The sequence below is a fragment of the Trachinotus anak genome, unplaced genomic scaffold, assembly GCF_046630095.1.
Source record: "Trachinotus anak isolate AG129_WGS33_773 ecotype Australia unplaced genomic scaffold, CSIRO_AGI_Tana_v1 ptg000010l, whole genome shotgun sequence".
NCBI classification, from domain to species: Eukaryota; Metazoa; Chordata; class Actinopteri; order Carangiformes; family Carangidae; genus Trachinotus; species Trachinotus anak.
In genome coordinates this window covers 28,878,214-28,891,039 of record NW_027273861.1, presented here as the reverse complement: position 1 = coordinate 28,891,039, position 12,826 = coordinate 28,878,214, and the positions used below count along the sequence as shown (strand labels likewise).

At 42.0% G+C, this 12,826-nt stretch overlaps 1 protein-coding gene across 4 annotated transcripts in view; it reads left to right on the top strand.

Moving 5' to 3' along the window:
* The window catches only part of pik3r3b (phosphoinositide-3-kinase, regulatory subunit 3b (gamma)), a 192,591-nt gene that overhangs the window by 75,078 nt on the left and 104,687 nt on the right, over positions 1 to 12,826 (top strand). For all 4 annotated transcript variants that reach the window (XM_071486604.1, XM_071486602.1, XM_071486605.1 and 1 more), the window contains one exon: positions 5,493 to 5,624. In XM_071486604.1, the coding sequence (XP_071342705.1) occupies positions 5,493 to 5,624 (132 nt within the window). The remainder of the gene's footprint in view (positions 1 to 5,492; positions 5,625 to 12,826) is intronic.

Sequence of the window (12,826 nt, the reverse complement as noted above, 5' to 3'; positions counted from 1 at the left end):
GAGGCAATAAATATTTTCTTATTCATTCTAACTCTGAGTTTTGATTCCCATGTTGATCACAACAATCAATCCATCCTCTCAGTTCATGTGTCCGTCTGTCGACTAATCCATAGACAAAGCCTGACAGACAACGCCTTGATTAGCTGGTCCTTGATTAGACAGATCGAGTGTGGAGAGGTACATTGTGCTTGTGGTGCGTCAGCTGAGGGCCAGTGATATGATGTAAGAGGTGTGTAAGACAAAGAACAAGAGGGAGTTTTCAGAGAGAAATCATGATGGAGGAGAAGGACAGAGACAGATCGAAGGTTGAGTGACTGGTTGAAGTTGGTCCTTTGGGAGGAAGATCAGAAAAATCGGCCTGAACCTGTCGATGCATCACAACCCAGACATGTGCAGGAAGCAGTGATCAGTAATGACCTATTTGGGTGTGAGTGTACATTTGGATGTGTGTGTGTAGACATATGTTCTATATATCTGTCTTTAGGTCACGTTGAAATGCAAAGCAGAGCAAACATATGGGATCTGAGCCTCCGTGTGCGTGTGCGTGTGTGTGTGTGTGTGTGTAGAAATATTCCTGCTACACTGGTACATTTGTTCACTCGTTTCAGTTTTTAAAAAGAAATGGTTTGAGGAGGGACAGGAAACAGGAAAAGTGACATAACATGAGAAAAATGTCAGCTGATGTTTTCTGGGAAGGCTGCAGAGAGACGGTGAAAGGTGAAACACTGAGGATGGAGAGAGTGAGAGAGAACGAGTGAGAGAGGATTGAATTGATCTGGGGATTTTTCGCTCCCAATCCCTCAGTGAGCAGTGTAATGATGCTGTGTTGGCTGTGGCCCCGGAGCCCGACTCCGTTTCATTAGGTGTGATTAAAGCTGCCCTGGTGACTGAGGCTGTCCTGCTCGGCACACCTCACCTCACCCCTGTGACATCATCGGCCCGGCGGAGCCAGCAGAACTCCCTTCAGTTGGCCACGTCTGTGTCAACCTGGATTAAAAGCTGTATTTGTGTTTTTATGGCTAACGTGTTAGCAAACAAGGTCTACCCACCTCGCAGACACAGATCAACATTATATTAAAGTGTTGTTTGCTGTTTGGTGCTGGGTTGGTAGAGGCCAGTGAATTTATAAGAGCTTAACAGTAGAACCAAAACTACTATCTAAAAGAGGCCAAAAAACGCAAGTTATGAATTTTAAATTACACTTAGTTATTCAGTATTCAAAGGTCCATATTTTACACTTTTCCTGTGTTTTATTTGAAGTGTTGATCTCCATCAGAAGATATATTTGTTGTTTAAGAACCAAAAACCATCTCAGTGTAGTTTTACATCTCCTCTCTCAGGCTTCTCTCTGGAGCTCTAGTAACCACAGGTCAGTCAGCCAATCAGAGGAGAGGATCTGAGCCTCTCTTAGGCTTTGATACTTTCACAGTATTAATATAAAACCTAGACCTGCTTTTATAATCAAAAACATCTACCTTTAGACTAAAGGGGAACTTTAAAATAAGAATAGTACAGCTCTCAGATAATTAGCAGGAAAGGACATGGAATTGATTTTCTATCCATTTCTTTCTCAACTGGCAACAGGTTTGACTGCTGGACATAGCTGTATTCAACAGCTGTCTGGTTCACATCTGCAATAAACAAGTCAGCAGACACTGGTCTGTCTTTAACAAAGACATTTACTGTCCTCCTTTGCAGTAAAACACAGGCCTGTACGCACTTTAACTCCTCTGAGCTTTTCAGGCCAACTAACTAACTAGCTAGCTCGCTAACTAAACAACTAAAAGCTCTCACAGTTTATTCAAGAGACATATTTGCACCATTGACTCCTGACTTATAACTGACAACAAACCAAACTGTTTTACCGAAACAGTTTATACTCTTATTATTAACATTATCGGTTAATTAGCTAATATTATTTGTGAAGCTAATATGTTAGCTTCCTCCTCTTCTGGAGTGAACTCATGTGTTTCCTCGTGGATTTTAACTGTCCTTAAAAAAACCCTAATCACCAAGTGTCTTAAAGTTAATATGTGCTCAAATTTCCACAGTTCTAGTTATGTTCTCACATTATCTATTTATGTATTATTTTAGTCACAGTCCGGTTTGTTGTTACATCCACAGAAATGTCTACCCTGCCAGGCCTCCCTGGTCAACCAGGGGATTCCAAGTGGGACGTTCACATACAGCTCGCATGTGACACCAGGGCAAAAGAGAAGCATGGATTAATCTCATCAGGGTATAGACAGATCATGTTTAAACAGATCAGCAATTTATCTGCTGGTTTCTAATACAGACACCAATTTCCTTGGTGTCTGAGACAAACAAATAGCTGCTTTTTTCTGCACAAAGCAACCGTCTGCGTTTTCCATCCTTGATTAAAAAAACTGTCATTCCTAACATTTTGTGAAAGGCCTCTATGGTAAATTCTTGTAAAATCCTTTTATTTATTTGTGTCCACATTATCCGTCTGATTTTTCACAGCACTGAATAATGACCCCAGTGACTTCAAAGAAATCATGTGCAATTTCTTTAGGACAATCGCACCATTTTGCTGGTGGCGTGGGAAAGACAGACAGTCATGTCTCAGCAAAATGTGTCTTAAACAGGCAGTTTTTGTCACTGCTGCCTCTCGCCCTTGCCACTCTCTGAAGTCATAACCAACTCATGACCAGCCAACACATTGTGTGGATCTATACATATATTGAGAATCCTGTTTTGCCGACCTGAATGTTTTCATTGTCCGACACAGAGTCGTTACACAGAGCCGTCCTTGTTCAGAGAGGCTGCTCTGTTTTTAACCTAAAAACCAACTGGAGAACAGGGATAGGTTTGGTTTCTTGTTTAAGTAATAGGTTGTTAAACAGGCAAAACATGTGGGTGATATCTCTACTTATGTATGTTTTTATCAGTCTAGCAAATAACACATTTTTATACAGTTTATTCAAGTTTTTCTGCACGCTTTAATCTTCTCATCCAGATTCTCTTAAACAAAACTGAGGTTCAGAGTTGATCTTGACAAAGCTGATCACGACTGAACCTCTAAAATCAAATTCATGGATAGTTTTCCTTATATCCATGTTGGCGGTGCAGACAAGAAGAGCTAGTCCTAAATGCAGCATGAAAAAGAATATGGGTTAACATCATGATATAGGTGATATTCATGGTGTTATATACTGTCCTAGGTTCAGTAGAGGTGTTTTACAGTTGTTTAACACTACTACCATGTGAACATAGAGGCTAATTACATGTGATAGCACATAAACAATTTATGCACACAAATAAACAAGGAAATTTAGATTCAGATATTACAGGAGGAAACTAAAACTACATACAGACGACTAAATCCACTAAAACTGGTCACCATATATTTTTTTGTACACTACTTATTCTCACAATGTCCCATTAACATGGTTCTTATATCCCTGGAACACTGACTCTGTCCTCTATCCATTCATAAGCTGACATGCCAGCTGATGGCATTTCTGCTTATCTTAATTTTCCTTGTGTAACACACACCGTCACAGAGCGGCGTGCCATTTAATGCATGTCAGCTGACTCCCATAGGACGTCGTCGTACAGACAGAAAACATAGTCGTGGCACAGTATTTGGAATCAGCTGAATGGACTTTTCTTAGAGGTCGACGCACAGCAAGACTGTGGTGAACATGATACAGACCTGCTAATGAAGGAAGTAAACAAGAAAACAAGCTGTAACAGCCTGGAATTCGAGGTTAGCACACCTGCTGATAGTAATTGTTGTTTGTGAGTGGGCTTTAAAAATTAAAATGTACCCTTGGCTTACACTGAGTATTATCCTCTTTAGAATTTTTTTTAAAGGTTGCATATTTTATTAAGTGAGATATCCATGTGTTTTTTTATTATAAAGCAGGTATAGGTTTTATATTAATACTGTGAAAGTATCAAAGCCTCAGTCCACAGAGAAATGCACACAGCCTGTATTCAGAAACTGAGCCTTAGAACCAGCGGTCAGGACTTCTGGAACTTTGTGATGTCACAACAAAGCAGTCACTCAGCCATGCCTCAAGCCCCACCCACCTGGAGCCAACATCCAACTTTGAAGGATTTGGCTTCTATATTTTTATTGGATCGATCAGAAAACAGTCAGCCAATCAGAAGAGAGGCCCTTAAAACACAGTAAAAGTGTAAAACATGGGACCTTTAAAGAGTCACGCAAACAACTGTCAGTCTAAATGGGGAAAAAAGAAGCTTGGTTGTTTGTAGTTTCCACAGGGGAAATTACATGCTCAAGTGCAGCCCGCATAACTAGTTAGTATAACACAATTTTTTGTTGCCAGAAGTGCAAACTGATGTTAACACTATCACCAGCATTGTTATTATCACCAGCACAAATCCCAACCCAATAAAAAATAGCTCTCTCAAATTAACAAATTACAATCTGCTCTTCAGGAAACAAATTGTTTTATGCTCTAATACACACAAACACACACACACACACACACACACAAACACACAACAGAAAAAGTGCATTAATATCTTTTCATGAGCCTGGGTCCCATGGCAACACCAATTGTGCTCTGTCTGGGTGTTGGGGTGATCGAATCCCCCAGACAAATCACTGCACGATAACACAGGCCTCAGCACGGCGATGTGAAGAGGTCATCCATTGATATTAATGGCCTGGTGGTTTACTGGCCTGTGGTGATTGGTTAAGTTTATTCAGGCATTAGTTAGAGGGGCAAATCAATGGGATTTAACAGCCGTTTTGACTCCTGAGGGTCTGGTGCATATGGTGTGGAGGTCGGGGGCGGGGGTGGGGGGTGAAGAAAAATAACAGGAAGAGAAGAAAGAGGAGCTGGTGTGAGAGGATGAAAGTTAAAAAAAAAGCAGGAGATAGGTCAAGGAGGTAGAGGAGGAAGGGAAGCAGGGGGAGGAAGGTTAAGACAAGGAGAGGTAGAGTAGAAGAGGAAGGTTGAGGTGAAAGATGGAGGACGACAAAATCGTCCTGTGGCGCCATTTGGTTTGTCCTTTGCTAATCAGCCGAAGCGCTCACGCAGGCCTGTTATCTGTTGTTGTGTCTACCAGCAGATAAATCTGTGAGCTGTCTCCGTGGATTGGACATCTCAGCATCTTTTTTATCTGCAGCTGAATGATAGTACTCTATTTTCCCAGAAACAACTGACCATGAGACTTGAGACACTCTGGCCAATCAGATCATGACTCATCCAATCCCACACTTATTTTTTCACTTATGTTTTTTTGGCCAAAGCTGAGACTCCAGAAGTTCAGACAGTTCAACTTATACTCCTCGGTTTTTACTTAAAGGGAATTTAACAGCAAATTCACTTGTTTGTTAAAGTATTTTTTCACCTGTCTGGACCCAGACATCCTACAAAAGCCCTGAGGGGACAAAGTTATTTCAACAAAGGTTATTAAAACACCAGAATGTCACAGGTTTAATCTCCAACACCTCCTCACTGTGTCTGTGTCTCTGTCTTTTGTCCCCTCAGATCCGTTCTCAGTGGATCTGGACCAGTTTGATGTGGTTTCCCTGACCGATGCTCTCAGAGGTTTCCTGCAGGACCTGAATGCCCCCATCATCCCTGCCACGGTCTACAGCGAGCTGGTCTACACTGCCCAAGGTACAGTGTGGCAGCACTGTAATGTATTAAAGGGTCAGGGTATTAGGTGTCAGTTTTTATGCCTCCACACCGATGAAATGTTTTTGGGTTGTCCGTCCCACTCATCAAAACTAAATATCTCAGGAAGTACTTCAGGGAATTTCTTCAAATTACCTACAAACATTCATTTGAACTCAAGGATGAAGTGATTAACTTTTGGTGGACAAAGGTCAAAGGTCAATGTGACCCCTCAAAACACACACACTAATTAAGACACGATATAACACAAATGTCCAATAGGAAAATGTGATGACATAATATATCCAAAGGGTCAAAAGTCACTTCACTGTGATGTCTTCTGCAAAAACTCTTCCGGTCATTATCTAACGCTGTAACTCAGGGAGGGGAGACTGTGACCATCACGGCTGCAACCTTCAGAGGTAGCTGTCTACAAAGGTGTGGCCCTGCATAGCCGTCGTAGACCACAAAGGCCGAACCGAAACACGACAGTTGGGCCTACAGAGGATTTTCACCTTGTGTCACCAGCTGTGCCTGGCTTTACCGTTGTGTTGCAAAGCACGGCTCCTATCAACTAGCAACCCTGACAACACATAACTTTTTTTCTTAAAAACTTGAGGCTTTAACAGTTGTACAGTTAACTATTGAACTGAGCTGAAACCTAATACTAACATTTAAATGCGTAATCCTTGGCTGTCTGTTAGTGTTGCAATGAATCGTGGGATAGAAGCATCCACACATTGGATCCTTTGTTACTCAGGAAAAGAAGACCACATTACTCCACCACATTTAAAGGAGCCTTCGAAATGGGACAGTCTAGTCACATCGCTTCAAATGCAGCCTCTGGAGGATGCAGCCCCTGAATTGGGACACAGCTCATATTTCCTTCAACTTGACTGGTTGTTGGAGACATGAAACCATGAGGAGGTAAATCTTCAAACGTCTTTGTGGTGGGTCTGACCGGTACCAGGTCGTTGGTTTTTGAGAATCATTTCTCATTTTAATTTGAGCAACTTTTTACTGAAGAAACAGTCTCTAATAAACTGCAGACATAACAGTATGTGGATTGTTCAGAGTGACAGGGACACTGTCACTGGAAAGACATCTTCAGCTCCATATTGACCTTCACTGTATTGCGGTGTAGGCAGGAAGCTCAGACAGATATCTGAAGCCTGGATACATACACCAGAGAAAAGAGAAAAAAATGCCTAATTTTAATTCATTTATTGTGCAATGGAAAGCGACTAAGAACAGGGCCAGAGTTGAAATGTTGGATACTAACACAACTATGACCCACATCTAATGTAAGATGTTGAGTTTTCCTGTAGCTGTGAGCAGCACTTTCATGGCTGGTGACTGATGTGAGTTCAGGCCTCCAGCTGCTTCCTCAGTCATGTGCTCTCCTTTCCCTCCACTCTCACGCACTGCCGGGTCAACCTCTGGAGATAAATCTGAGCTCGTGGTGTTTTCATGCCTCTGTCACTTGGCATGAGCGCCGACACACGTCACACCTGACAGATTTCTGCCACTTCTGGATGCAGAGAGGACGAGGCTGTAACCTCTCGTCAGCGTCAAACTCCTGCTAATCTCCTGACAGCTTCAGGATTCAGTAGAAACAAACTCTGAGCTGAGATGTGGCTCCGTGCCAATCTCTGTCTCACTCCCTCTTTTCTCATTTTCTGTGCCGCTGACCTGCCTGTTGACCCTTTCACCTGCTGCCCACCTCTCCTCTCTCTAGCTTTTAGGGACTCTCACACTCTTATCAATTTTTCATGAACCCTCCCTTGACATTCGAGTTTTGTGCCTTGCGTGGGCGGTGTGCGTGCCAGTGTGTTGAAGTAAGAGAGAGTCGGAAACAGACAGACACACGGACAGACGAACACGCAGATGAGTGTGTTGGCATCGTGCATGCAAGTGTGTTCTTCAGTATCGTCTTGAGTTTGCAGGAACTTCACACCAGCTTCTCTGCAATCTCCTCCCAAAATATTACTGGGCTAAGCTCCTCGACCTGATGTCCAACTGAAAACCCCCTCAATTATGTAAGTGCTTTTCTCTCCCAATCCTCATCCTGTTAAGTGACAGCCCTTATTTATTTTACTTATTCATGGAAACACTTTAAGTCAGGATAAACCACTTTAAAAGGATGCATAAAGTATTTTGCGGAGGTTGTCTGAGGTTAAGCCCATTGAAATTAAACTTCTTTTTGGGAAGGGGTCACATGAAGACCATAGAGTCATTTCTTCTGTGAAATCAAAGGATATTATAAGAAGGCTTTGAGGTCTGAAGCATTTAGTTTGTACAGTAAGGATGAGTCACGCAATGATATCAAAGGATCCCTGAAAAAATAAACTATTTGCTTGAGGGGCAAGTGCAGAGAGTCTTTTCTGTTCCTCTGTGCTGTCTTTTCATGAAGTCATTAGGTGTTCACTTCTTCACTCAGCCTTCCACTCTGCACCCCAGAGGCTCTGAGGGATTCTCAGTACGTAGGTACACACTCAGCAACAAAACACAAGATACCCGAGGTTCCTGTGGGAGTTTCCACTTGTCCTAAAACACATCAACTGTGGCCTCTTAATCAGCCTAAACTGCTAATTACTTTTCATTTTACTACTCATTATTCATTGCATTATTTTTTGGCTGTTTTCTGTATGTGACCTGGGGCCATATCACAGACACTTCCTGTCTTAGACTGTTTGGTAACCATGGTGATGAGGGTTAGGATGTGATTTCGGGAAAAGGCCCACACAGATGAATAGTTTTTAAGTCAATGTTCCCATCATAACTGAAGACAGGAAACATGTATTACACAAGCTTCCTGACTTCCTGAAATCTTTAATAAACTCCCCTAACGTTCAGATAACTGTTCATCTGTCGTGACTTTAACTTGACTAACTTGCTTCCTCGTTTAATTAATTACTGCTCTTTTATTGCTTTTACACAACTAACCAAATGTGAACAGGTGGAACTTGTTCACTCATGGTAGACCATAACCACGTGTTGTGGTTTGATGATAAAGTGCTTGTTAGCAGCTGTAAGTTGTGTCCCAGTTCAGGGGCCACATCCTTTGGAGGCTGCATTTAAAGACCGACTGCGTCACAGTGGCACAACTAGACTGTCGAAGGCTCCTTCAAATGCAGCCTTACTAACTTAACTTAAAGACTTAAGACAGGAAGTTTCTGTGATACAGCCCCAGGTTATTTCCATCCTAACCAATCAGCAGTGACTGACATGTCTCTACCTTCATTTTTAATCAAGACAGAAGTTGTAGTAGCCATTGTGTGGAGTAAAAGTACTGTTCATTTAACTTTAGTTTAACATTTCCTAGATGTTTTCACCAAGAAATCTGAATTTCGTCTTAGTTTGACTCAGATAAAACAAATACATCAAACGGTGCTGCCTTCAGCAAACAGCAGTATCTTTCACCCCAGTTTCTTTACTCTATAATCATCAATCTGTACACTCTGTACTGACTATACTCGAGTTTGAGGGGGGTGTCTTTGTGATTATGTCCATATGGATGGAATCAGTAAAATTTTCCTCATATAAAGACAGTTACCATCCCGTCTTAGTCTTATCCCTGAGATTTGTTGATGTTGTAACAGTTAAAATCCCCTCTCAGTCTTTTTTATTTCCTACCTTTCCTCTGGCCGTCTTGCTCTCCGGGAGACGAGTCATTTTCTTATCCGTTTGATCTGCAGCCGTTTTTCCAGTCAGTGGCTCATTGTGGGGGAAATCCTCTGTACACTGGCCTCAAATAAAAATAGTGTAAAGTTCAGAGATGGGAGAGATTGCCAATAACACTTTCAACCCTGCTGACCTGCCTGTTGTACTGTCATGCACACATTTTATTTTTCAAACTCCTCAAAAGATATAAATATATCTACTTGAGATCATTCAGTCCCATCCAGTCTAAAGGTAGATGTACATGTGTTTGTGATTATAAAGCAGGTCTAGGTTCTATATTAATACTGTGAAAGTATCAAAGCCTCAGTCCACAGAGAAATGCACACAGCCTGTATTCAGACACTGAGCCTTAAAACCAGCCGTCAGGACTTCTGGAACTTTGTGATGTCACAACAAAGCAGTCACTCAGCCATGCCCCAAGCCCCGCCCACCTGGAGCCAACATCCAACTTTGAAGGATTTGGTTTCTCTGATTTTGGTTTACCTGAAATCTGTTATATTTTTATTGGATCACTCAAAAAACAGTCAGCCAATCAGAAGAGAGGCTCAGATCCTCTCTTCTGATTGGCTGACTGACCTGTTGTTACTAGAGCTCCAGAGAGAAGCCTGAGAGAGGAGATGTAATCTTCTGCTGGAGATCAACACTTCAAATCAAACACAGATTAAAAACAGGAATAGTGTCAAATATGGGGCCTTTAAAGATACCAGGGTGAATTTGGGGATATTTGTATAAAAAGAGTCATTTGAACATGAAATTTAGCTGCAGAACAAGTTTTTTTTTTAATTTAAATCCAGTCTAAAAATGTAAGTGAGTCAAACTCCATTTAACCCTCAAATGAGTCCAGTCATTTTCTATTTTCCTCACTCTGCTGTCACTCTGTTTTTTTCAGTAACAGAATAATTACATTTGTTGTCATCAGATGGCTGTAATCCTCCTGTAATCCTCCTCTCATCTGCGCCTGCAACATCCTCACCACAATCATCCTTTTGTTATCAGGGCTGTGCCATTTTTTTACTTTGACTATTTTCAGCTTTTTTCTCATAGGAAGACGTGAGGATTGTGTCATTGTCACATGATGCTCACAGAGAAGAGATTAATTGATGCGATGCTGTTTGTGATTTTAGGTCTTCTTACTTTTAAGGTTTTAGGTGGAAAAGTTTTCTTTGTATCTCATTGTTTTATTTTCTAAATTGAGTCACAAAGTGATTATTAATTTCCTTCCACATGCCCCCCCCCCCCCCCCCCCCCCCCCCCCCCCCCGATCCTTCATCCTCCATCTGTCTCTGGTCTCAGGTCACTTATCTTAATAACTTAATCTCCACTTCCTTCCCTCTGCCCTTTTTCTTCTTTATTCATATCTTTTCCTCACCCCCCACCCCCCACCGCCCCTGTCTATTTCTTATCCTTTTCTCATTCATTAGTTTTGCCAGAGTTAGTTAACCTTAATGGCCTAACCCAGGTCATCGTCCACGAGGACAAAGGCCAGCTGGCAGAGTCTGACTGACCACTGTCCATCTGGACCGGAAAAGGAGAGAAGAAGAAGAAGCCTGGTCTCTCATTTAACTGATACAATGAATGGCCAAAAGTATGAGGACAAGACCATGTTCCTTAACCTGCTGCTCTAACTGTCTAACTGCTCCCATTCAGACACATTAGACCATCAGTGAAGTCCAGCACTGATGTTCAGGGATCAGGTCTGGCTCTCAATCACTGATCTGGTTCATCCCAAAGCTGCTGAGGTCACAGCTCTGTGCACCATTGATATCTTTGTAAAAACTTTTTACAGAAGTGTTTCCAGGGGACACAAAAAAGAACTGATGAACCCAGCACACTTGTGTTGTGTTGAGTATCACGTGTTTTCAAGCCTGGAATCTGTGCAATTTCAACACGTGCAGTGTGTTGAGCTCTCAGGGCCACCGTAGATGGCTTTTCCCTGCAGTTGAGACAATGCAGTGTCTGGTGGTCTGATTTTCGTTATTTCATCTGGTTCAGGCTCAGTCTTCTCTGTGTCTGAGGGCTGAGATGTCAGATGTTCACATCACTTGCTTGGACGGTCGCCTGTTTTTAATATGTTTTTATATCAGTTTTTAATATGATGATATGAGTGTTTACTGCTCTGGTTTCAAAAGGTGAAATGTGTCTACATACATTTTGCCAAGGTCATTTAGACTATCATATCAGCTGTTTTATGAAATGAGTGTGAAATAATCCAGACAGTGTTTTTCTGCCCGTTTTCTTTGTGCTTCTGAGCAAAGCAGCTGAAACCGGCCATTGAGTTTCCTGTCTGTGGTGAAAGTCATAAAAATGTGAATTATCTCCAAAATTGTTCCTGCTGAGAAGCTCTGCTTGACTTCATTTCTATTAAATGGGGTCATGCAGAGCCCATTTACACACACACACTCACACCCCCCACTGTCCAGTTGTCCAGTCTCCCAGAGTCCCATGGGGCCAGATGTACAGACCAAGTTCCCACTCCAGCCTTGACCTCCACTGACCAGCGGGGTCAACCACAATCCATAATAGAGGGAGGAGGCCTCTGTGTGTGTGTGTGTGTGTGTGTGTGTGTGTGTGTGTGTGTGTGTGTGTGTGGTGGCCATCTATGCTCAGTAGTGGTCAGACAAAGAGAGGTGACTTCCATGACCCCCATCAGGCTGCAGCAGATTGTCAGCCATCCATCACCACCCACCTGCCCACCCAAACACACACACACACACACACACACACACCTCAAGTGTCCCTGAACGTCCCTGAATGTCCCGGAGTGTCCCACGCTCCTGGACAGAGACGGACTTCATCCTGTAAATGTGGGAATAATATTGAAAAAGCAGCATATTCAGTATATTACAGATAGACAGAAAACAGGACATAAGATATGTGGTGTAGAAATTATAATAAGTCAAGCTGAGGAATAAGTAAAAGGAAATAATGCTCTGGGGTTGAATTTATTTAATATATATAGATATGGTTTTGAAGACCTTGAAAGAGACTGATATCCACAGTGGTCAGATAAATGCTTCAAGTGGTAATGAATCCATTAAAGTTTGGACTTTGGTTTGAAAACTAACTGTAATGAATGGAAGCAGCTTGAGTGTGGAGCTGCTCAAGGTTTGTTTGCTGAACCTCAGTGGAAAATACATGTGTGATTTCCAACTGAACTTTTGGCACTTGGTCTATTGAAAGGCACTTTTCATTACTACCAATAACTTTAGGATTAAAATCTTAAAGGTCCTATATTGTATGAAGTGAGACGTCCATGTCCTTTTGATTATGAAGCAGGTCTCAGATCCTCTCTTCTGATTGGCTGACTGACCTGTTGTTGCTAGAGCTCCAGAGAGAAGCCTGAGAGAGGAGATGTAAAACTACACTGAGATGGTTTCTGGTTCTTAAAACCACAAATATATCTCCTGATGGAGATCAACACTTCAGATAAAACACAGGATGAAAATGTAAAATATGGGACCTTTAAATAATATGACTTAGTTCCTAATTAAAAGAATATCTCGTTACAGTCACACTGGCTT